Source organism: Pyrus communis, chromosome 16 (assembly GCF_041283825.1).
Source record: "Pyrus communis isolate YQ-2024b chromosome 16, ASM4128382v1, whole genome shotgun sequence".
In the NCBI taxonomy this organism is placed as follows: Eukaryota; Viridiplantae; Streptophyta; class Magnoliopsida; order Rosales; family Rosaceae; genus Pyrus; species Pyrus communis.
In genome coordinates, this window is record NC_142580.1 from 2,426,635 (window position 1) to 2,449,474 (window position 22,840).

The window sequence follows — 22,840 nt, forward strand, 5'->3', positions numbered from 1 at the left end:
TGCAAATTTTGAAATTTAAACTAATCTTATAATGATAAATATGATGGTGAGCATTGCTATCACTTAGCGTTGACGAGCAAAAATATTCCCTACAGTTATCTATAGTGTTACGATTCTCTCTTGTTAAGCAGTGATAACTTTCAATGGATGGACACGGTGGCACGTGGGTATGGGGATGATCATCATGATGCATATATGCATGGAAACGACGCATGCAAGGTGACCAAAAGGGCATGTTAGAGAAGGCCAAGTGGGCTACACAGTTTGTGGTGAGTGGACCGAAGCCTGGTCCGCATCCGTTTCCCGCCAAAACTGCCGACGTGGGAGCCCACAATTCATCTCTTTCCCGCGAAAACACCCGTTCCGCCGGTCTGCTCCGAACGAGATGCTGCCACGCGTACTGCGGCGGAGACAAGTGTCTTCCCGCGCTTGGGGTTATCCTTTATTGTATGATGATAAGGCCCTCCATGCATTGATATGTTCCCTCCAATTTCTCGGAAAGGAACCGCGCATCGCCAACCTTTTCCTGTAGACCCCTATTTGCAAATTTGTAACATTTTGTTTTTGGCCTGTGTTTTGGTTAATTTGGACATGGCTCCCCTGCAGTTATTTAATTTATGCAATTTCAGAATCTCAATCCATTCATGGCGGTTTTAGCAATAAGAGTATGTCTTACTAACCTCTGTCGAAGGATATTTTTTATATGTCATTGGCTTAAAATATAGGTAAAATATATTTTACTCACTCAAATTTCTGATCAATTGCAATCTTGTTCAATATGTTAAACATTTCAATCTTGTAAACTTACTTAATATTTTTTTTTTCAACATCATACAACAATTAGCCAATCCATTAATTTGGCCACTAACAAGATTAACAATTTGGCCACTACACTATTAAATTTCAATTAAAATCGATAGATTTCGTTATTACTCTTGACATATCGATTAAATTTTAAAAAAATCCTATATTTTCTTAAAGTTAGTGTTTAACATTTCTCAAAATTTTCTTTTTAACATTTTTATAAAAAGAACCGATATCAATATCCATGTATTCCACAATTTTTCTTCAAATTTCTTTATTGATATCGATATTTTAAACACCAATAAGTTTTGCACATAAGATTTTAAAAATTTGAGTATATTTTTGCTCATCACCATTTAGTATGGTGTATGCTCACCATCTTATTTATCACTGTTATATGAGTTTAAATTTTGAGATTTGTGCTTATCCATTACACGAATCTCGAAATTCAAACTCATCTAACGGTAATTATATCTAGCACGCATTTGAACAGTCTCTGTGGTGCTATGAAGTCTCTGCAACCCTATTGAATTAAGCTTTTAGCTTTATCAGCGGGACATTGAAGGAGAAGGGACTTTTGAATTTTTGATGGCAGAGAAATTCTGGTGTATTGAAATAATTGTCCATTGTCGTCCATTGCTGCTCTTAATAATTGCAACAGTGGACCCATCAATTTTCACTTTGTGGTTTATTATTATTATATGAGTTGATAAGATGATAAATCAATTTATTGGATTATTAATCTGTACTCATTAAAAGTTGTTCAAATTAAATAAATTTTAGTAAATACTTATTAATAATTCAATTGGTTGATTTGTCATCTATAGAATAAGGACGTTGAATTTTGATCCTCATTAAATTAAAAGAAAATGATTTATACCAAACTTGACTTAGCAATCACCAAATGCTTACTCAAATCTTCAAAATCTTTGATGAAATTTGACACTTGAACAAATTTATTAGACGACCCAAGTCAATGCCCATAAAAGGATTGAAGCAGCAAACATACGAGAGAAAAAGTATTGACAACTAAGCAGAAAAGGATGTTACATAAGATTTTTCCCTTTCCTTTAAAACTCTCACTTTTAGAGACTTGAAATTTTGCCTTATTTCGTACAAGATAAAGCAACAATGGAAGAGCCTCACCATTTTTGGCTTTGTTTGCATGGAGAAGGATGAGTAGATCCTCAGCTCATCTCCTCGCCATCAACAACCGCGACAATAACTCTAAAGACATAACTATTTCCGCCCGAATGGCTGCAGAAGAAGTAAATTAGAGGGACCTAAACTAGCTATTAAGGATTGGTCCCCACTTTCCAGGACATGGCAAAGTTCTTCCCAACAGGAAGGGACAGACCGTGAACCTCCACAATTGTGCTCTTGGTCTTCTCTCCGTTTTCTATCTGATTGAGATACGTCTGTTCTGAAGCAATCAACTCTACGTTTGAAATGCTTGTCGCTTGGTTTCCATCAATCTCGAGGGCAGATGTTCCTCCGCTTCCATCCAGTCCCAATACACTCACCTTCCCAACAATCCAGCCTTTACTTAAAGCAAACTCACCATCCTGAACTTCTGACCACACTTTCACAATTCCTTCACTTACAGTTGCATAGAAGTCAACATACGTGGAGTAACCGTTTCCAAGATTCATCTCGGGAAGCTCATCGTTGTCAAGGAACAGGTTCCCCTTGGCTGTTGCATTGCTTGCCCCAGTTGGGAACGCGACAACGAGGCTAAATGGGGTTGTTCTTGCTGCTTTAGAGATCAGTCCACCCTGCTGCATTGGTAGAATGGTATTCTGATACAGATGCACATTAACAACATGCAAAGGCGCATCAAGCGTAACATACTCCCCCTTTGTTGAGCTAATGATCTGCGTCATATCAAATAAACTGTACCAGCTTCCCGGGGGAAATAATGCTTTAACTTCTGATTTGCCCTGTTCAAGCACCGGTGAAATCATAACGCTGCTCCCCAACAAGAATTGAGTACTCAATCCATACGTTTCAGTGTATGCTGGGAATGAGAAGAAAAGTGGCCTGGCAATTGGGGCTCCGCTGATATGAGCTTCGTAGCTCAATGTGTACAGATAGGGGAGGAGCTTATACCTCATACCTAGAGCATTTCGAGCAGACTCAGCTACCGACTCCCATTGATAAAGCTCTTGTCTTGGGGAATAGAAGTTGGCGTGATCCCTTGAAAAGGGATAGAAAGCCCCTACTTCAATCCAACGGTTGCAAAGCTCTTCAGTAGGTGCTGGATAGAACCCGCATATGTCTGCACCAACCATCGGCACTCCAAATATTCCAAAATTGAGCACAGTTGTGATTGATATCTTCAAATCATCCCATGTACCCTTGTTATCACCTGTCCAATGTGCAGCATACCTGCCTGAACCAACATACGTGGACCGGGTTAATATAAACGGTCTCTTGCCCTCAAGTCCTTGAAGAGCTTTGTGAGTTGCAATGGACTGGGAAAAGCCATAGAGACTGTGAGCATCGTACTCCAAAACGCCATTGTAATGAGATGCACTAGTGGCTATGGTTTTGAACCCAACGGGGGCTTGCGACCCTGAAGCGTTTATCTTGTAAGGTGGATCATCCCATCTCGTCTTTGTAATGTTCTTGCAATCCAAGCAACAATCCCAGCCAGGTCCTGTACCTGTCGGACACTGCTTATTTGGAATTTTGCACTTCCCAGAACAGAAATTTGAAGCCTCGTTCATGTCAATCCATAAGCCATCAACAGGGACAAGTTCATGAAAACGGCGGATCTCATCACCCCACCATGAAACAGTTTTGGGGTTGAGGAAGTCGGGGAAGTTTACAGCCCCTGGCCAAACTTGGGCCAAGTAGGGTTCACCCTCGTATTTGATGAAAACATCATTCGCTAAACCTCTTTGGTATACGCCGTAACTGGTATCAACACCAATTCCAGGATCAATAATGACAATGTACTTCATGCCAATCTTATGTATTTTGTCTAGGAATGCCAAAAGCTTTGGGCGAGGGTAGTTCTTGGGGTTGAGGGTGAAGTCTTTGTGTCCATCCATGTGATCATCATCATTCCATATGACATCTAGCGGGATTTGAGCCTTTTCGTAGTTTGCAACAACGTCTTCAACTACTGATAAGTTGTGGTAACCCCATCTGCATTGGTGGAATCCTGTAAAAGCATGGTGACAACTTGTTATGAACCAAATTTCATCTGCATCGATGGAGTCCCAAACTAGAAAGTGTAATGAACATAACATATTAAGATATAAACCCTTTCTCCAACAAAATACATGTATTTAGACTGCTATCATTCACTTGGGAGTTTTTTTGTTTGATCTGTCATGTTCAAGTAATAACCATTGATTTGAATGCAGCACCCCAAATACATCAATGCCAACTTACAGTCACCAGATAAACAGTTCCTTAAAACTGTAGAACTGCACAAATGGCCCAAAAAGTCCAACATAGAAACAAGAATCTAAGTCACCAGTGAGATCTGCTCTGAGGGCAATATATCTAAATGTAAGACGGGCAACATTTACACAAAGCAGAATGCCCTACAACCAAAGATGGTCTCACTCTCATCAGACATGACAGTAAAATATGCAGACCATTGGCCCCTACACAAATCATGACCACTAGCAAACATCACAGCTTGCGACGTAGTTCGGAAACGGAAAATTAAGCAGAACTTCAACGAAAAAATTCTGATACTGTTCATTTTAACGAAAAATCACATTTTTACACTGACAAATCAATCCCGGTACTAATCACTTTACCTTTTATTTTATCCTTATCGTTAAAACTCAAAAATTTCAAACTTTTTTAATTAATTTTCTTAAAATTAAACCCCACCTCGCACACAGAAGATAATACTCTTCCAGGATTAAGCTACAGTATCTCAAGCTGTACACGTGTAAAAGCTGGTAAAAAGTGGCAGAAAAGCAGAAATCTTTGACTGGTTGAGATGAATAGAGCCTTCAACTTTATGTAAAGATCATATCTTTAACGTGAAAAGTTGTATCCGCAGCGATATTTTTGTAAAGAAAGAAATGCACGAAAAGATCAAAACAAAACGGGGACCCGACCAACCCACCAACCTGGATTAAAACAAATTAAAGGAACAAAATATCTCTGTCCTACAATCCAGCAATTTTCCCACATACTATAATAATGCTCAACTAGTCATAGTTTAGTTCCTTGATCGTGATTGTGTTTTCATTAGTATATTGGTCTCCCGCAAGAGACAACATAGTTGTGGTAGACAACATCCACATATATTATTTCTTCTTGGGTGAAATAACCAAAAATATATTATACACTAACATTAAAAATCATTCACAAAATCACAACAACGAGAACAAAAACATTCACAAAAGATTTGGGTGTTGGGACACTAACAAAAACATTTATTTTCTAAACAAATACACATCCGCTAATCTGAGCTTCGTCAAGTTGACGAAAACGGTGTTATGCTCTGCACATAAGTTCGTATCTCACTATATGTACTTTAAATATGTGTAATATTAGAGATATTAAATTTGTAAACACAAATATTGTAAACTAAATTGTATGAAAGTTGATGATTGAATTATTACTTAAACGTTGATTAACATGTTTATTCTTATTGAGGACGCATAATTTGGCTTACAAATTTTGTTCTTTAACATTAATTTTAAATATAGTATATTGCTCAATTAAAAATTAAAATAATGCATGTCCTTAGATGTTAAGGAGTTTTAATGAAACACTTACTTTTAACAAAAAAATTATATTTTTACTTTTATCTGATACCATTCATAACATCTTTATTTATCATTTTTTATTAAAACTAAATTTTTTTTAAACCTTTCGTTAATTTTCTTATATTTTAATCTAAGCCAGAAGTAAGAACAGGTAACTAAATTAATGAAAGCAAAGCAGAGGGCCGATAGAAAGCAGAAAATACCAAGAGACCAGTAGGGCATCGGAGCCGGTCTGCCTACGAACGCCGTGTACTGGTCGACAACGCCCAACGGCGTCGGCCCGGAAAAGAAGTAAAAGTCGAAAACACCCCCAATGACCTTGTAGGTCAGAGAAGTCCCTCTGTAAAACACATCCATGCCATTGCTGTTGAGCAGCAGAACAGAGTGTGCGTACGCCTCGCCACCCACATTCCGGAGATCCATATAAACCGGGTGGGAGCCGTACAAATCAGTGTTGAGATTAATCGCCGAGATGTCGGTGGTGAAGAGGGTGTAGGGATCGTTCGGGTAGAGCTTGATCCCGTGCGGCTGCGAGTTCTCCCCCAGTCCGTACAAAGCGGCGTCTTTCGGCAGACTGGTGGAAATCTCGAGGTACTGGTCCTTAAACACCAATTCGCCATATGGGTCTTTCGAATCGGAGCTCGAATCGAAGAGGACCTGCCCGTCGGACTTCCTCTTGATGGCGAACCCAAATGGGTCGGAGATGTAGCTGAAGATGAGCTCGGAGCCGGAGTATTCTGAGTGCTGGATGGGGTTCTTCGTCTTCCCTGACGGCGTGATGGTTTGTTGCAGCGACGGCGGCTGCTCTCTGGGGAGGAGGTTGTACGGAACCTCCCACCTCTGTTTCTGCGCGTCAGTTATGTGGACCCTCAACCGGTCCTGTGTCTCGTGCCTGTAAAAATCACAAATTTAATCAAACGCGTCCAGTGAGTGAGCTGCATTTGGTCTCGTTTGCGACAGCTTTTGTAAGAAGCACTTTTTTCAAAAGAAGTGCTTTTGTTAAAAAAATTGAAGTTCTTTCTGAAAATGTAGTCGAAAATGCTACTTCCTGCCCTAAAAATTCACGTACTACTTTTGGTACTCATAAGCACTTTGAAATTTCAATACCGAAAGCTGTCCACAGGTGCTTTTACTAATTACAGAAGCAATTTCCAACATGGCCTTAGGGTGTAATGTGTGTGATAGGGAAAACATACTTGACATATAGCTGCAAGAGTGGGATATCGGGGCCGTAGGTTTTGGACTCCTGTTTGAGCTGGAGGAGACCCAGAAGGCCGCCGTCAGGGGTATCGTTGATGGAGATGAGACGGTAGCCTTTGCCCTTGATGGTGGGGTTAACGGTGTCAGCGGAGCTCACACCAGAGAAACAGAGGACCAGGAGAAGTAGAAGAAGAGAAGAGAGACATTGGGAGGAAGAGGAGGACATTGCTTCGTTAATTACTCTCCTGCCACTGGAGGAGGAGTGAGAGAGTGAGTGTGTTGATGAGTGAGAAACTGTTGGGACTCCTTGGGGTTTAATACAGAAAGGCGATGAAGACTCAAGATTGGAGAGTGAGAGCGAAACAGAGGTAGATAGTGATTGGATGCAGGTGAGGTGAAAGAGGATGAGACATCTTCGTTATGTGATTGATCATTCTGTGTGGGCCGTTGGGTACCACAGCACTGTGTGGACCCTTCTTTCATTTTTGCCTTTAATCCTGGTGGTAAATTACTTCAGTACTTGCTGTGGGCCTGCGGTAACAATGTTATGAATCAAAAATTTTACTATGTTATGGCATACAACATGTATTGGAGTACCATAGCGTTGGATGTACGTTTTAGAATTCATAAATAAGGATTCAATAGTTAGAAACTTCGGTATATACTATACACTTGTGCATATTGGGGAAATTATCTATCATATTGCTCAAGTGTGGAACAAAGGAAGCGGTAATTCTCAAAAGTATTTCAATCAAATTCACAAGTAATAAGCGCACTGCTGTAGACAACTCGAGTGGAACACCGAAATGGCATATTTAGTTGTTGTGTTCGTTTAGTTTGTTGAAAGAAATTAAGAAAACGTGTAAGGAGACAAAAGAAGGTAACCAGTCAATCAGATAGAGCAAAGAGAGTTTGAAGTTGCAGAGTGCAGGACTCATTAGAGCATGTCAGCTGTGCAGTTGTGATTCCTTGTATTTGTCTGACACCCATTTCACGTGAAAAACTTGGCAATCTAATTTTTGTGTTTCCCTTATTATCTTCTTCTTTTTATTCTTTTTATTCTTTTATTCTTTCTGGTTTAGGGTTTTTCTCTTCTAATCAACGGTGGCATACAGAATCAATGATGAAAGAGGGAGGGGTTGGACAGGTGGAGTATTTTAATAGGGCGCGGCAAAACTTAGAAAACGGAATCAAAATGGAGAAAATTTTCTTTGCGAAGGAAACACAAGTGGTAAACTATGTATTTTTACGTAAGTTATTAGAAATTTTATTTTTTAAATTATTAAATTTTTAACACATGTATTTCACTATTTATATAATGACACATGATGTAGGGAGTTTTAACGAAAAGTCCATGATACTGTTCACTTTAACGAAAAATCATATTTTTATACTAAAAAGTCAATCCTGATACTATTCACTTTACCCTTTATTTTGTCCTTATTGTTAAAGCTTAAAATTTTCAAACCATTTTCATTAGTTTTTGTGTTGATGTACTACCTCAGATACCAATTACACAGAAAAATCTCTAGTCAAAATGAAGCTGCATTTGAGCTGTGCCAGCAAAGTGACAGGAGTCGTGATTCGCGCGGTTTCCCTCCCATATCGTTCCCATATCTTTCCCATATCTTTCCTCCCACGTGTGCAGTTGTGAACTTGTGAAATCTCTTGACGGACTCTACCCTCTAGTGATTTTCACTCGCTCCATTTGATTGTTGCCTCTCATTTCTTCTCCTATATCAATTTTTTTTTTCTTTTAATAAACGATATTATCCATATTAAAAAAATATATTAATTTAGTTTGGCACTAGGCTAATAATAATATGGTTCAAATTTTACTTTACTCGAAAATCGAAGCTATGACAGTGTGGTTCTAATTCTGCTTTGACAAGAATCAAACATATGACTTCTCACTTATAAAGAAAAAGAAATATCACTAAACCGTATTACTAAATAATTTTTACCTATGTCACTTAATCTTATTTAATATACGTACTGGAAAAAGAAAAAAAAAAAACAAAGGTATATAAGTAAAAAAAGTTTTAAAAATAAATGAGTGAAAAAGCGGAACATGATGGCCAGATTCACACTTATTTTGACTACTTTGTTTCATTTATGTGATTGGGTACCACGTAGAAATCTCCCGCTAAAAAGCGTTGGTGCAAAGAAAACCACACCGACGAAGAAGTGGGTAAAACCAACCGAAGATAATGATTTAACCAAAACAAAGCAAATGTCGTGAAATTAATATGCGCCAATTACAAGAAACACACCAAGCAAATGTCTTGTAATAGGTCACGCCCAGCTGCTGATGGATATGCACAAATGCAGACGCAGATGATTTAGCTCAAGTATGTAATTCGTGGGAAAACATGTAAGATTTTGTCTGATTTCATGTAAAATAAAAAATCCTGACGTGTTTCCAACTTTTGTTCCTCCATCGCAAGTGGTCTTTTACTACATTGGTGGAAAGGTGTCAATGCCTTACATGGCAGCATGAGTTCAAACCCCGTCAATGACTAATCTAACTTTTAGTCTAATAAAATCTATTTTGCTTACAATTCAATAAGACGTTAAACCATACGTTTTGTGGTTGTATAAGATGTTTTTTGTTGGAATTCTTTTTTTTAGGAATTGGTCGACCATCTAATAACAAGCCACAATAATAGATATTATTACAAATTAAAATAAATAAATAAATAACTTATGTATTTTTGACGGTAAGACTTTAAAGCGTGAGCCAAATTTACCAAAAGAAAACGAAAGGAGGCAGGTTCTAAACTTTGGATGCTTGCTTTTGGATCACTCTTTCCCCGAAGCCTGCAGGAACTTGGAATCTTGCTTGCTTTTGGCTATCACAAATTTTGTTTCTGCCAATTGAATAATGCCATGACTTTAATTTGGTTTTATTATCAAATTGTCATCAATTCAAATTTCAAAAGTCACCCACATGTAATTTTACAAACCACCCGCATTTAAATTAGTAATTACAAGAACACAAATTTTGTTATTTTTTTTAAAACATCACCCTTAACATCTCTAATTAAAAAATATAAAAAAAACCCCACTCGCGTTCTCTTTCACTTTCTTTCCGTCTTTAAAAACAATAATAGAAAGTGTTCACACAAAAACTTTGTATGTGAGAATATGCTAGTACATTGGGGCATGAATGGTAGGCCCGTGAAGACCAAAATCATAAAAAGGATCCTCTTTGTAGGGATCCATCAATCAAGACTGTTCATCGTACATCGTGCGATCATTTTTCGTTAGATACTATTTATATTTAATTTTAAATTTTAAATAATTTCTGATCGTACGATATACAATTAACGGTTATGAATAATGGATCCCCCGATGACAAGCACATTGCTAGAGCTTTGTGTTGGGGAATGGACCATATGTTAGTCAAATCTCAGACCCATATATCTTTAGAAGATCCAAGCTGAGGCAGATTGGTGTGCCTGTAAATGTAACGAACCAACATCTTAACGTCACGAAAATCTTATCCCCCACCGAAAAGCACCCCTGGTCCTTGCGCATGCACTCCAAGTGGTGCTGAGTCTGCCGACTGCCGATCGATGTCCTCCAATTTGAACTAAATTGCATGTCAACAAAGAGGTACGTATACCGATGAAACACCGCGATGGTCCCATACCTACGTTACCAATATACCATTAAAACCCTACACCTTGTGTTAACCTGGCCACGAAAATGATGACCGAAAGTTATCAGCTCAATCAAATGCAAATAGAAAGGAATTTGTAGCTCAAATTCCTAGAAGTATTTAATCATCACTCGAGATTTAGCGTTCAAATCAGTTGGGTTTTGATGAGTTCCAAAATGTTTCAAACTTGGTTCATTTATGTTATTTCTGCTCTAGTTCGGAAAAAGCATGTAAACGTATGCTCAAACTTAGTTCGAATGATTCTTTCAAGCTTGAGTGAGCTAAATACGAATTGATCAGTAATCGAAATCAAACCGTTCAAACCGATTAATGCCCTAATTTCGAAGCTGGTTGGATTTTGTTGACTAATAATCCAATCAGTTAGTCTGGCGGCTTTGCATTTTGGTCTTCTTGTCCTTTTTACTGTTCGACATTATCGTACCTCATATCTTTGCTCTTGTCGACATTATATTCTTTCAGGATTATTTTTACTCACCACCTTTAAGTGATAGTAATATTCACCATCTACCATCGAGATCCGTGTAATAAATAAACAGAAATCTTAAAATTTAAATCTTAAAATGATAATAAATAAAATTATGAGCATCGTAATTACATAAACATAATGAGCAAAAGTATTTCAGACAAAAAAAAAAAAAAGATAGAAAATCTGGAGCAGCTGCAACACGTGGATAGGGTGCACCCAACGCGTCGCCACGCAAGTAGAGGATTTTTATTTTTAGGTCAAAAATTTAACAGGCCTACCTGCCCAACATTTCTCCAGTTCATTATACCAACGGAACGTTCCCACCAATTAACAAACCGCGGATATATGCCTCGTCTTTTCTAGTTTCTTAAGCAACCAGGTGGCGGCGATGCTTAACGGAAAAGAAACTGAGGCAGAGAAGAGAAAGCAGGCGGACGGCGACGGCAACGTCTCAGGGAGGCAAAAACATAAGAAGGCGCGGGATGGTAACGAAGACGTCACGGCCGTGAAGGAGGAAGAGTTTGAGGAGTTCTTCGCTATCCTCGGGCGGATACGCGGGGCGGTCAGGCACTTCGAGAGTGCTAACGGCGGCGGCGTCCGTAACGAAACGGGCGGAGGATCCCGATTGAGGGCAACGCTCGAGAGTTACGAGGAAGCAAGCGGCGTCCAAGTGGGGCCCAAGAGGGAGAATTGTACGGTGGAGGAGAATTTGGGCTTGGATTTGAATGAGGATCCGAAACCGGAATGTGATCCAAGTTAGATGGGCAACTTGATGGGCTTTGTGCAACTGTGGATATATGATTAGGCGGCCCCATTTTGTTATGTAAATTGTAATTTGCAAAACTAATGCTTAATTTGGTGCATGTAGTTGCCTACAAATATGAAATTTTGTTTGGAAATTATTTGACGCCTTACTTGAGCAGACTCCCCTTTTGTTGAGAAATCACAATTTGACGTCTGCAAAAACTTTACGTTTTGTTGCTTTAATGAAGTACTAGCCTTCATTCATGCACTAACGCACGTACAGAAGGTATTTTTTGAATCACGGTGTGCTATACACGACTTATACGTTTTAAATGTACTATTGTGCGCGTGCGAAAGACCTTTTTTTATAATCGGTGAGCGCATGCAGAAGGCATTTTTTGAATCACAACGTGTTACGCACGACTTACACATTTTAAATGTATTATTATGCACGTACGAAAAACCTTTTTTTTTATAACCGGCACTACATGTCTCTTAAGATATTTTGAACGTGTTTAAAAATAGAGAAAATATTATATTAATAAATAACTGATTGAATCATATTATTATTAGCCTATTGTGAAATACTAATTTAAAAAAAATAAATTAAAAAAAAACTGTACAAAAAGAATTAATTATTAAAAAACACTGTTTATATGACGAAATACCCCTGCATTATTGTGGATTATTTTTGAACTTTTTTTTTGTTTTTTTTTTTGGGGGGGGTGTGTGTGTGTTAGTGATGGTAGTTAAGAAGGAATATCTCCCTTGTCAACCGGTCAAAGTTGATGTAATCAACTTCACATTTGTGCCTAAATGTGCAGTAACGGATCTAGGATTTGGATGTTGGGGATCTTAGTGTTAAAGGTCTAAGATTTTTATAAAAACATAGTGTGAAACGCGCTAAACATTTCAGTTTCTCATTGAGGCATTTCGTCGAACATTTGGTGGCTTTGTTGTCGTTAGCCAAATGATGTTGGACATATATATCAATAGATGTCGACATAGGCCGAAGCAATATGATGAGTATTATCGAGAGAATTTGTCGTGTGCTCTTGACACAACTTGCTGAGTGTTACTGAGATATGTTTTGCAAACATTACATCAAATACTACTAACAAAAAGACATATACCAAACATTCAAAAGGCCCTTGGAAGATCTTCACATGTATATTTTCTGAACACATCCACCACTGCAAGTGTGTATGTATTGCAGCAATTCGTGAAAGAATAGTGTATTAGAAGAATCAGAAGAAAAAAAAACTCAACAACTAAAAATATTGTAAAATACACATTCAAGAGTTCATTTGAAAATACAAACACCTCAAATTATTCGGTTGTTATGTTTTAATTGGTTCATAGTTATCAAATTTTTTAAGTTTCTCTTACAAAAACTTATCTAACTTCAAATAGTAATTTAATAGTATCGCAATCCAATCCCCTATGTTAAACTAATATAGTCCAAAGCCGTTCAATTAGGATAGAACTTCACTGCTGAAAGAATCAGCAGCACCTCCTGCTGATCACCAATCACGACTGAATACGTGTTTAAGTTGTTGGTTCTTCAACAGCCAAGTCCCGTTCCTTCAATTAATAATGTGCCATGTGCGGCGTGCCCAAATTTACTTGGAACTTTCAAAAGAAAGGCAAAAGAAAAGCCCTTTGCTTATGGACTTCCACCCACTTGCGGTTTCACGTTTCAAACTTCAAACGTCACTCCGATGACGCAAAATCTCTCACGATACTTGCATCACTCAGCACCAAAAGATCAGACTAATCAAACGTCAAAGCTATCAGGCTCTACAAATATAGACAGCAACAACAATAATAAACAAGCAACCTCGTCGCTCTAGATCTCGATCTGTATATATTGTCGGCAACGTCTTGTTAGATTATCAGGCAATGAATGCGGATAAGCGGAAGCGCGATGACAGAGGCGAATTAGAGGGGAAGAGAGCGAGAGCGGACGGGGGGGAACGTAACGGAGGCCACGAGATGGTAACGGAGGAGGAGGTGGAGGAGTTCTTTGCGATACTCAGGCGGATACATGTGGCAGCCAAGCACTTGGGCAGAGCGGCGTCCATGGAATGGAGGCCCTCATTCCAAGTTGAAGATTTTAAGGAAGAGAACGAGTCCCTTACGGTAAAAGACCCAAAAAAGGAGGAGAAACAAGCGGAGGCGGATTCGGGTTTGGATCTTAACTCACATCCCGTATGATCCACCAAACAAGGCTGAAACTAAAGGAATTGTCTCAATTTTTTTGCTTTCCATTTTATATTTTGTTGGGATGTTTATTACCAGAACATTTTATATCTAAGTCGAAGAAATATTGGAACGAATAATACTTCGTTTTGTTGATATGTTTTGTGTATGTGAATTCAGAGTTAACATAGATTACCTTTAGATTTGATATGATAGGCCATATTTTTATGTTTTAATCTCAATTTTGATATTGTAAAATGTTAGTAGCTTAATCGGATCAAAACATTCTTAATGGAATAAGATAAAACCACAAACCTAATTCCTTACTCAAAAGAAAAGTGATCTTTGAACTCGATGTCCCGAGTTTGAATCTCTCCATTCTCATCTATTATATCATAAAAATCCTCAACTTAAATCTAAAGTTGAGTTACCATGCAAACCTTAGTGAAAAGCCTTCCAAGCCCCTCATTTCATATGTTATTATTTTGTAGTAATTTCATTTTCTAACTAACGGGAGACTGCAGGTTTGACTAGAATCCTTGGTGGGCCGGTCGTGCTAGATTGCGACCAATTAAAATGGCTTTGAGTTCTGTTTATTGTGTTAAAATAAGAGATAGACAGGACTTAATAAGATAAGTTATGAATCTACAATAGAGTGAGATTATCTAACTATCCTCATACATGAGTTACAATTCTTGTATTACAAATCCTAACTAATCTCGACCAATCCAATTGTATCCCTAAAACCCCTTATCATCCAGCCCATCAAACGAGACTGTCAGTTTCTCACTTTTGAATTTTGATAACTAAACTTACATATAATATTATAAAGAAATGTGAGTAATTGCGTAAGTCTTCGTAATATAGTTTTATAAATGGAAATCTTAACGAAACACTTATAGTACTGTTCATTTTTAACGTTAATGATGTTTTTACTCTAAAAAATCACTTCTAGTACTATTCACTTACAACACATTTTTATCTTTTTTTATTAAAACTTAAAATTTTTAAATTATTTTTATTAGTTTTCCTTTTATAAATTTGCCTTATTGATCCTGAGGTTCTTGTAACTTAACTACTTAAGGGCAAAGATTCGACCACTGCTAGTGGCTTTTGACGCAATCAATAGAATAATTTTGTTTCAGTCGAATTTATGACAAAGACTGTAATGGCATGTGAACTACTTGCAATTCACTTACATAATAAAACAAAAAGCTACACTTACGGATAGAAGAGAAGACAAAATCTCACAATGGATTAAAAGTAATGTGGTTTAAATTACTGTTGATGAGAGTCGAACCTAAGATTTATTAGTAAAGCGAAATACTACGAGACTGTAATATTAAGTGGTATTTATAATTATTAAATTAGGGTTACCTGTTCCTATTAAACTAGTTGCATTTGCATATGAGGTATCGTGTTAAAAACGCTAGGGTGACCTGTTTCTATCTATGTATCGGACAGACTAATGTTTTCGCTGGAACAAATCTATTGGGCTTTATATTAACCCAATAAATCTGGGGCCCAACAAAAGAAAATTAAATGAAAAGAACTTCGAACCAACTTTGCCAACTAGCGTTCAAATATAAGAACAACTTGGCCATCGTTCGATTTTATATAAAATATATGGATGAAGATCGTTGATGCTGCACATGTTGTAGATATTTGAACACGGTTTTAGATTCAGGAAAATTGTCGATGCATTTCTAACACATTTTTCATAAAGCAATAGTGATGGAGGCCAGAGAGAGAGAGGGTTTTTGAAAAATTAAAACTGGAATGGAGTCTTAGGACTGAGAAAGGGGAAGACTTGTTGATATTACGAGTGTTTTGATAATAAAATGTCCCTTTCGTTTTGTCCTTATCATCGTTTGCGTTGATCATTTTTTCTTTGCAAGCCTTGGAGTGGTCCTTTTTGTATGTTTTTCGTTCACTTTCATTTATTATCAATAAATTTAATGGAGAAAGTACGGTTAGGAGTTTCTAGGTGTAATGATCCTCACCCATTCGGAAGTTTCTGGGCATAATGGTTCTCACTCATTTGAGAAATATTGGGTGTGAATATTTTTGCCAAAAACCCCAATTGAATAGCATTTGCATAGAACCAGGCATAAATTGCGTGACCTAACAGCAGTTTATAAATAGAAATAATAATAATTTATTGTGTGGGCTAACATTAATGCAAGAATAAGACTTCGCTGTTGAAATTTCAGCAGGAGGTCCTGCTTACACCTAATTTCGGGTGGACAATCAAAACTTGGACACGTGTCCATCCGGAATTAGGTGTAAGCAGGAATTCCTGTTGAAATGTTCAGCGGGGAAGTTAATTCCTTGACGCAATAGGTATTTCCGTTCTTTTACATTTTGCCAGCTGGCCCAAAATGGGCACTACCATACACCATATCCTTGAGAAGTGTGACCGTCACACGAGACGGTATACTACGCGTCTTTATATAAATAGTGGATATGTGTGTAAAAAGGTTAAAAGCTTAAAAATTAAAATTTTTCATCACTTACATAAAAACACGTGATGTATCATCTATATTTCTGTAAAAACTAAAAATTTCTAGATATCATCGGGCTATGGTAGTTCAATCCAGCACAGACAACCACCAGTTTCCAAACACCGGGCGGACTATAAAACCGGCTCGCCAGTGGCATTGGCCAACTTTCCTACTCACACGTCTTTATTCAATCAAAGACCAATCCACATTGGAACACACGACACACTGATCAATCCTTTTACTCACTAATTAGTAAATTAAAAACACGTTAGGAATACTAAAAACGTTTTTGACACTCTTTAAGGCTGATATGAGGTTGCTTAAGTTTTTATAAAAGCAGTTTCTTAAAAACGTTGGAGCTTTAATTGTGTTTGGTAAATGCAATAAAATTATTTGTTTGTTTGTTTTTTTTTTATTTTAATTTGGGTCTAAAACGGTAGAACATTAGAAAATAGAAACAGCTTTACACATGCTTCTCAGAAAAGCCTTTTTTTTTTCATTGGAGACAGGTAAACAATACCCATTAGTAAAATTTGCATATTGACAATCTAAAATGCTCGTTTTCATAGCTGTTTATTTTTTACAACGCAGTAAAAATAGTTTTGAAAAAAAAAAAACACATCAACTCCAAACTAATAATAATCACCGACATTTTCCTTGAAAATATCGATATGCTTCTGCTCAAAGCGCTGCACTACAAAGCAAAAGTGCATTTTGGCGAAGTATTACTAAAGGGACCCTAAAACTTTTCCCAACAAACAAATACAATTAGGGAGTATTAATATAATTAGACACAAATGAAGGAAAGGATCTAGCCTGCCGTTCTCATTCCCCACGTCAAGTAGTCCAAAGCCAAAATATATTCTCCGACTCGCACAGTTTATTTCTAGGCAAAAAGATTAGGGCGCCAGTCAACTACAACAAAAGCTTCTTTAGACGCTACCACAAAAACAAACTTTAGCAAATTAGCAATTAGGATGTCCACAAAATCTCCACATCTAACGTAAAAGTTGGATCGTGCATCCATTGTTCTCTCAGACACCTACAAATCTTCTAAAATATTGATCCGTTCATTTGCCAGTTTGACACAGTTGCATAGTAGGTATACCTTTTCTTTTAATTTTAAAAAATATAATATTAAATTAAGGGCATTTTTATTATTTTGATCTTTATTTATCAGAGATATTTCATGGAATTACCAAAATGATTGATTTTGGACAAATTTATGAATTATTTTGGTTAAAATGCCTAATATTAATAAACAGGCATGTGCGTTATATACGAGTATTATGATATCACGTCGTAGTTGGACAATCATGTTGAATACATTCTCCAATTCGTGCACGTTTTATACAAAATTAATGGAACAAGATTTTGGACCATGTAAAGCATCATGGACAAAATTAAACCATGTATTGGAAACACTTTGTTGATGTATTGTCATGTCAATGAAATGTAATGTCAACTAAGCATACACCCATTTAAAGGACGACGACGACGACTCCTCCATCAATTGGAAATATTACTAAAACTATGTAGCATGTAAGATACGGCTTCTCTTAATCTACCAAATTAATATAACCTTAAGCAATATCCCTTTGTTGGTATAGCTTAAACCAAATCCAAAAAGCCTAAAACAAAAGCAAGATTAGGAAGTGATCTAAATAATTAAGCACGATTAGGAAGTGATCTAAATAATTAAGCAATGAGATAATTAGAATATTACGTGCACACACCCTACAAGTACAGCTAAACTTGCGGATTTAGGTACCTGACAACGACAATGCCTTCAGCAGTGCAAGTCTTAACTTTTTTGTGCCCGTCCATCAGCATGTCACGTGGGTAGGGACTTTATGCCCAAGGCATGCTTATCTTACACGAGCTAATTTCTGTCTTTTCTTTGTAGAGAGTGGTTCGTGTTTGCATTATATTATCGATTAAATGGGTTGGGCGATCTGCTTTTTTAGGTTTCCCATTTATTTTCCTAGTGGGATGCTGAGAGCTTGATGCAGACCTCAACCAATATTTCTAATTTTCTACACGTTTTCACGAACCAAGAGTAGGTGGGGTAGTGAGGAGGGGGGAGATAAGGGGAGGAAGATTTTTTTCCCCCTCTTATTTTATCTCCCTTTCCATCTCCTCTTTTTTTTTTTTGGTAATGTTTATGAGGGTTGTTGAACAAATTGATGAGAACGACGATGCAAATTAAGAATTTTTTTCGACTTTCCGACAGCTTTGAAAACTTGGAGATGGCTGTTAAGTTTTGTTACAGTGTCAAAATCGACATGAGAAGTCAACCGTGACTAGCATGTAAAGGGGGGTAAATGGTGGTGTGGACATGAGAGAAAAGACTCTTGAATCAAAGCTGTTTAATATATACGCACGTATATATGAGAAACAATCTGAGTCTAAATTGTCGTAAATATTAGTTTAGTTAATTGGTCAAAGTAATGTGTTTATCCTTATACTCAAATTCTTATTACGATGCACTTGTTATTTCTAGGATTACCTTGTAATGCATTTCAAAGATTGAAACCATACATATTTTAGCTACTCATTCGTGATTCATAATTGAAAAATAACATCCATATGCATAACAGTTCAATAATCTAAAAACTGTGATGAAAAAGAGGTCCGTTATGTAAAGTTAAAACGAAATACGGATAACAAAACCCCCAACATTTAGTAGTTTAATGGATTTTGGTATGTATAACCCTTTGAAATAAATAATAAAATAAATTAGTTGTCGATCATTGAGTCTCACATAAAAAAGAACAAAATTTGGCTGCTTAAAAACAAGCAGGAGCTCCTTCTCTCATCCAACAACAACTTGACAGGTGTAAAAAAAAATTGAAAAATTAAAACTTGAACCAACAACTTGTACACTTGTCAAGTTGTTATTGGGTGAGAGAAAAAATTTCTGCTTATTTTTAAGCAGCTAAGCTTTGTTCCATAAAAAATAACTCATAAAATGTCCTTGTTTTTTCTTAAATAAGGACATTCTTGTTGTGAAAAACCTAGTTTAGAATTATTACATGTCATCTATTCAATGAAGTTCGAATTGCCAAAAGGAGAAGGAAAACTAAGTTTTATGCAAAGCACAATGGTAGGGCCTAATTGCATCGAGAAAAAAAGGTCGTAATAAAAGTAGTTGTAACATAATTTTTGGGTGTTGGCTTGGTGAACAGAAAGAACATGTTAGGTAGGGACCTCAGGCAATCGTTTCTTCTAGGACTAGCAAGTAGGAAGCTTAGATCAATTTTCTTAGCAAAAGAAAAGAAAAAGCGAAATGCTAAGGAAACTATTTTAAATTGAAATATTTTATGAACTTTTTGCTAAAGGTGGTAAATTAACTTATTGAGTTGTTAACGCGTACTCGTTAAGACCCGTTTAATTTGATATCATCATAATATAGGGATAAGATTGGTAGTGGTGATGATGGTAAGTATGTCTAAATGGGTACCTATTTTGCCACCTCATATTTTGTTCACAATCCTTTATAGTGTTGGCACATGAATGAGCGTTAAACTGTGAGGTAACAAAGAATTCATGAATAATCTTACTTAGGAGAGTTCTGTTAGCATTTCTCTAGGAAGAAAATTAGGAAGATTAGAGTCAAGCAACCTAAACTATTAATATGGAAATAAAGTTGGAAAGATAAGTAGGAATTTGTACCTTGCCCACTTCTCAGAAAATAATAAAATAAAATAAAATAAAGAAAGAAAAAGGAGATTATGCTGATATGAATTGCTTTCAAGGAATTTTCGTGATTCATAAATTCTGCAGAGGGGAAGAACATTATAGACGTAAGGAATGGGCCGCCACGTTACATTTTTGTGCTAGATAGGATTCCAAATTTCTTGAAAGCCGAAGTAATTAGTCATGCAGAAAATGTGACTAACACCCTGATAGCATTATGCAGGTTGGAAAAAGCAAGAAACCCACAAAGATTGTCCCCCTAATTAAACGAACAACAATTCTGTGCACGAGAAATTAACACGCTAGTTAACTGACAGACTTCCATGTAATTCACATTTGTGCATGAAATTTACATGTATTAGCGAATGTGTTGATTTTATGTGTCTAAATAACTGCCCCCGGATAAAAACTTATGTATAGATAGTTATTATTTATTTATTATTATTATTATTATTATTTATTTATTTAATTAGAGATATATTAGGATTACATGTAGATGAGGTTTTGAAAAGAAAAAATAGCAAAATTTGGTTGTGTGAAATTACTTTTCTACCTCATATTTCTTATTCATGTTCTATTTTAATTAGAGGGTTAAACTGATGATTTTGGTTGACAATGAGTATTTTATTAATTAGTAGAGATTAGTAGAGATAATTGCAAAAAAGTAATTTTATACCTTATGTGGATAACATATTGTTTTTTTTCTTCTTCTTCTCTTCCGCTAGATCACTCTGCACATTTTTTGATTGAATTTTATGGTTTAGGGTGTGGGGGAATTAAAGTTTAGGAGGAAAATTTGCCAACCATAAAAATTCATAGAGTAATAGGCTGAAATTAGAATTAAGGAAAAAAATTAACTCATTATAAACGTTTAGGAAGTAAACGACTTAAATTAAAGTGCAATATAGAAGTTAACAATTCCTTACAAGTTTCAAAGAAAGGAGAGAAACTGACAATACCTCTTCTGGTATAGCTTGGTTTTAGGCAGCCACTTGTTCCTTGTAAATCTCTAAATCTAGCGTATTGGTTTTTGCAAAACTACCAAAGCATACAGTGTTTAAAAACGACAGGCCAGCAAACAGCATCATTTTGTTCTTTTGCTTTTATCATCCTGTATTCCCAAATACTAATGGGCAGAATATGGCGGTTTAAGAACGGATTTAATGGACCAACGCAAGCAGTATGGTCGGTCAGCCGAATCTGATGTCGTTTGCGAAAGCAAAGTACTCCAATACATGGAAAAAATGTTATAGGTATCAAAAACGCCATGTATCTGTTATACTATTTCATGTGTCATAATAAGAATAAATGACAGCGTAGATATTATAATATGAACAAAAACAATAACGCAGTGTGATTGTGTTCTAGATACACGAAAAAATTATTCTAAATACACACGCCGGCCTATCCATTTTCTTTCTACTATTGCCTATTGGTCTATATTGACTTATTGTTAGCTGTTTAAAAGCATTTTTAAAGAATATATCCAAATATCCAAATCAACATTACAATAATAATAAAAATAAAATATAAACAGTAACAATACTTTCTAATTGAAAATTCAAATCTAATGTGGCATGACATTGATTCGCAACCTTCATTCTTGCTGCCAAAGTTGACAGCAGCTTCAAAAAAAATTTTAACTGATTATTAAATGCATTTGATTAATTTTATTATTTTTTTTAAACATTAATTATAATAGTTTAAAGTAATAAAATAATAGTTAAATTTGACAAATTAAATGGAAAGTAAAACTTTAAAAGATATCACAACGTCACATATTAAATCTAAATTTTATATTTAAAATTTGACATCTTTTTTGAAGATGCTCTAATCTCTCACATTTTGTTGTTTACTTAATTTTTATACATATAAGTTGTTACTTGTTGCGCAATGCATGGGACGATGCATCAATATTTTTATCATGCATGACATACTTAGGGCTGGTTTGGTATTGTTGTGCTTTGAAAAAAAGCTGCTTCTGCTGTGCTGTGAGAATAAGCAGCTGTGAGAATAAGCAGCAGAGTGTTTGGTAAACTTTTTTGTAAAAGTGCTTTTGAAAAAAAAAAAAAAAGCAGTATTAGAGTGTTTGGTAAACTTTTATGTAAAACAGATGTGAAAAAAAGCCGGTTTTTCAAAGCTAGGTTTTGCAGCTTCTTGTTTTTGGCTTTTTTTCATCCAAAACTGTGAAAAAAGCTGAAGCTGAGTGTTTACCAAACACAAAAACAGCTCCCAGCTTTTTTTTATAGCAACTTTTTTCAGAATCACCTCAGTACCAAATCAGGTCTTAGACAGGCGGCAGGCCATGTATTTTGATGATTGATCACTGTCTTTACACGTGTAGTTATTTAAGATAATGTTGAACAACTATTTTTCAAAAAACCAATTGAATATTCTTCAACTAATTTGATTAAAATAATTTTAATATTACATTAGACTTGTGCAAATGGAATTTTATAAGAAAGAAGATGCTGGAAGCCTCGAATACATTCAAACAAAGAGAAAGGAGGAAAAGTAGGCTCTCCAATGTTGCAAGCCACGACTAAAATTGATCATTAAGATTAATTAATTTGAACAAATAAAATAATTGAGTTAATTGTATTGACCCAGTTTTAATAAAATACAGAAAGAAAATAAGGGAGATGACAAGATCTGATACTGCGAGGGCGTGCTGCCACCTGACGAGAAGGTATCAACCAAAGGACCCGGTTTCTCTGCCCTTCAACTTCTTATACATTCTCATCTATTCTTATTTTGTCCGGTTATGGTTAAACTATGTCAACATTTTATA

General features: G+C 36.2%; 1 protein-coding gene across 1 annotated transcript; it reads right to left on the reverse strand.

Annotated features, from left to right (window-relative positions):
- Positions 1-1,732: 1,732 nt before the first annotated feature.
- Positions 1,733-7,213, reverse strand: LOC137730678 (alpha-xylosidase 1). The gene is made up of 3 exons (XM_068469645.2): positions 6,746-7,213; positions 5,753-6,441; positions 1,733-3,973 (listed from the first exon to the last, which is right to left on the reverse strand). Exons 1-3 carry the CDS (start codon positions 6,973-6,975, stop codon positions 2,100-2,102), a joined length of 2,793 nt encoding a protein of 930 aa, XP_068325746.1. The 5' UTR covers positions 6,976-7,213; the 3' UTR covers positions 1,733-2,099.
- Positions 7,214-22,840: the final 15,627 nt, after the last annotated feature.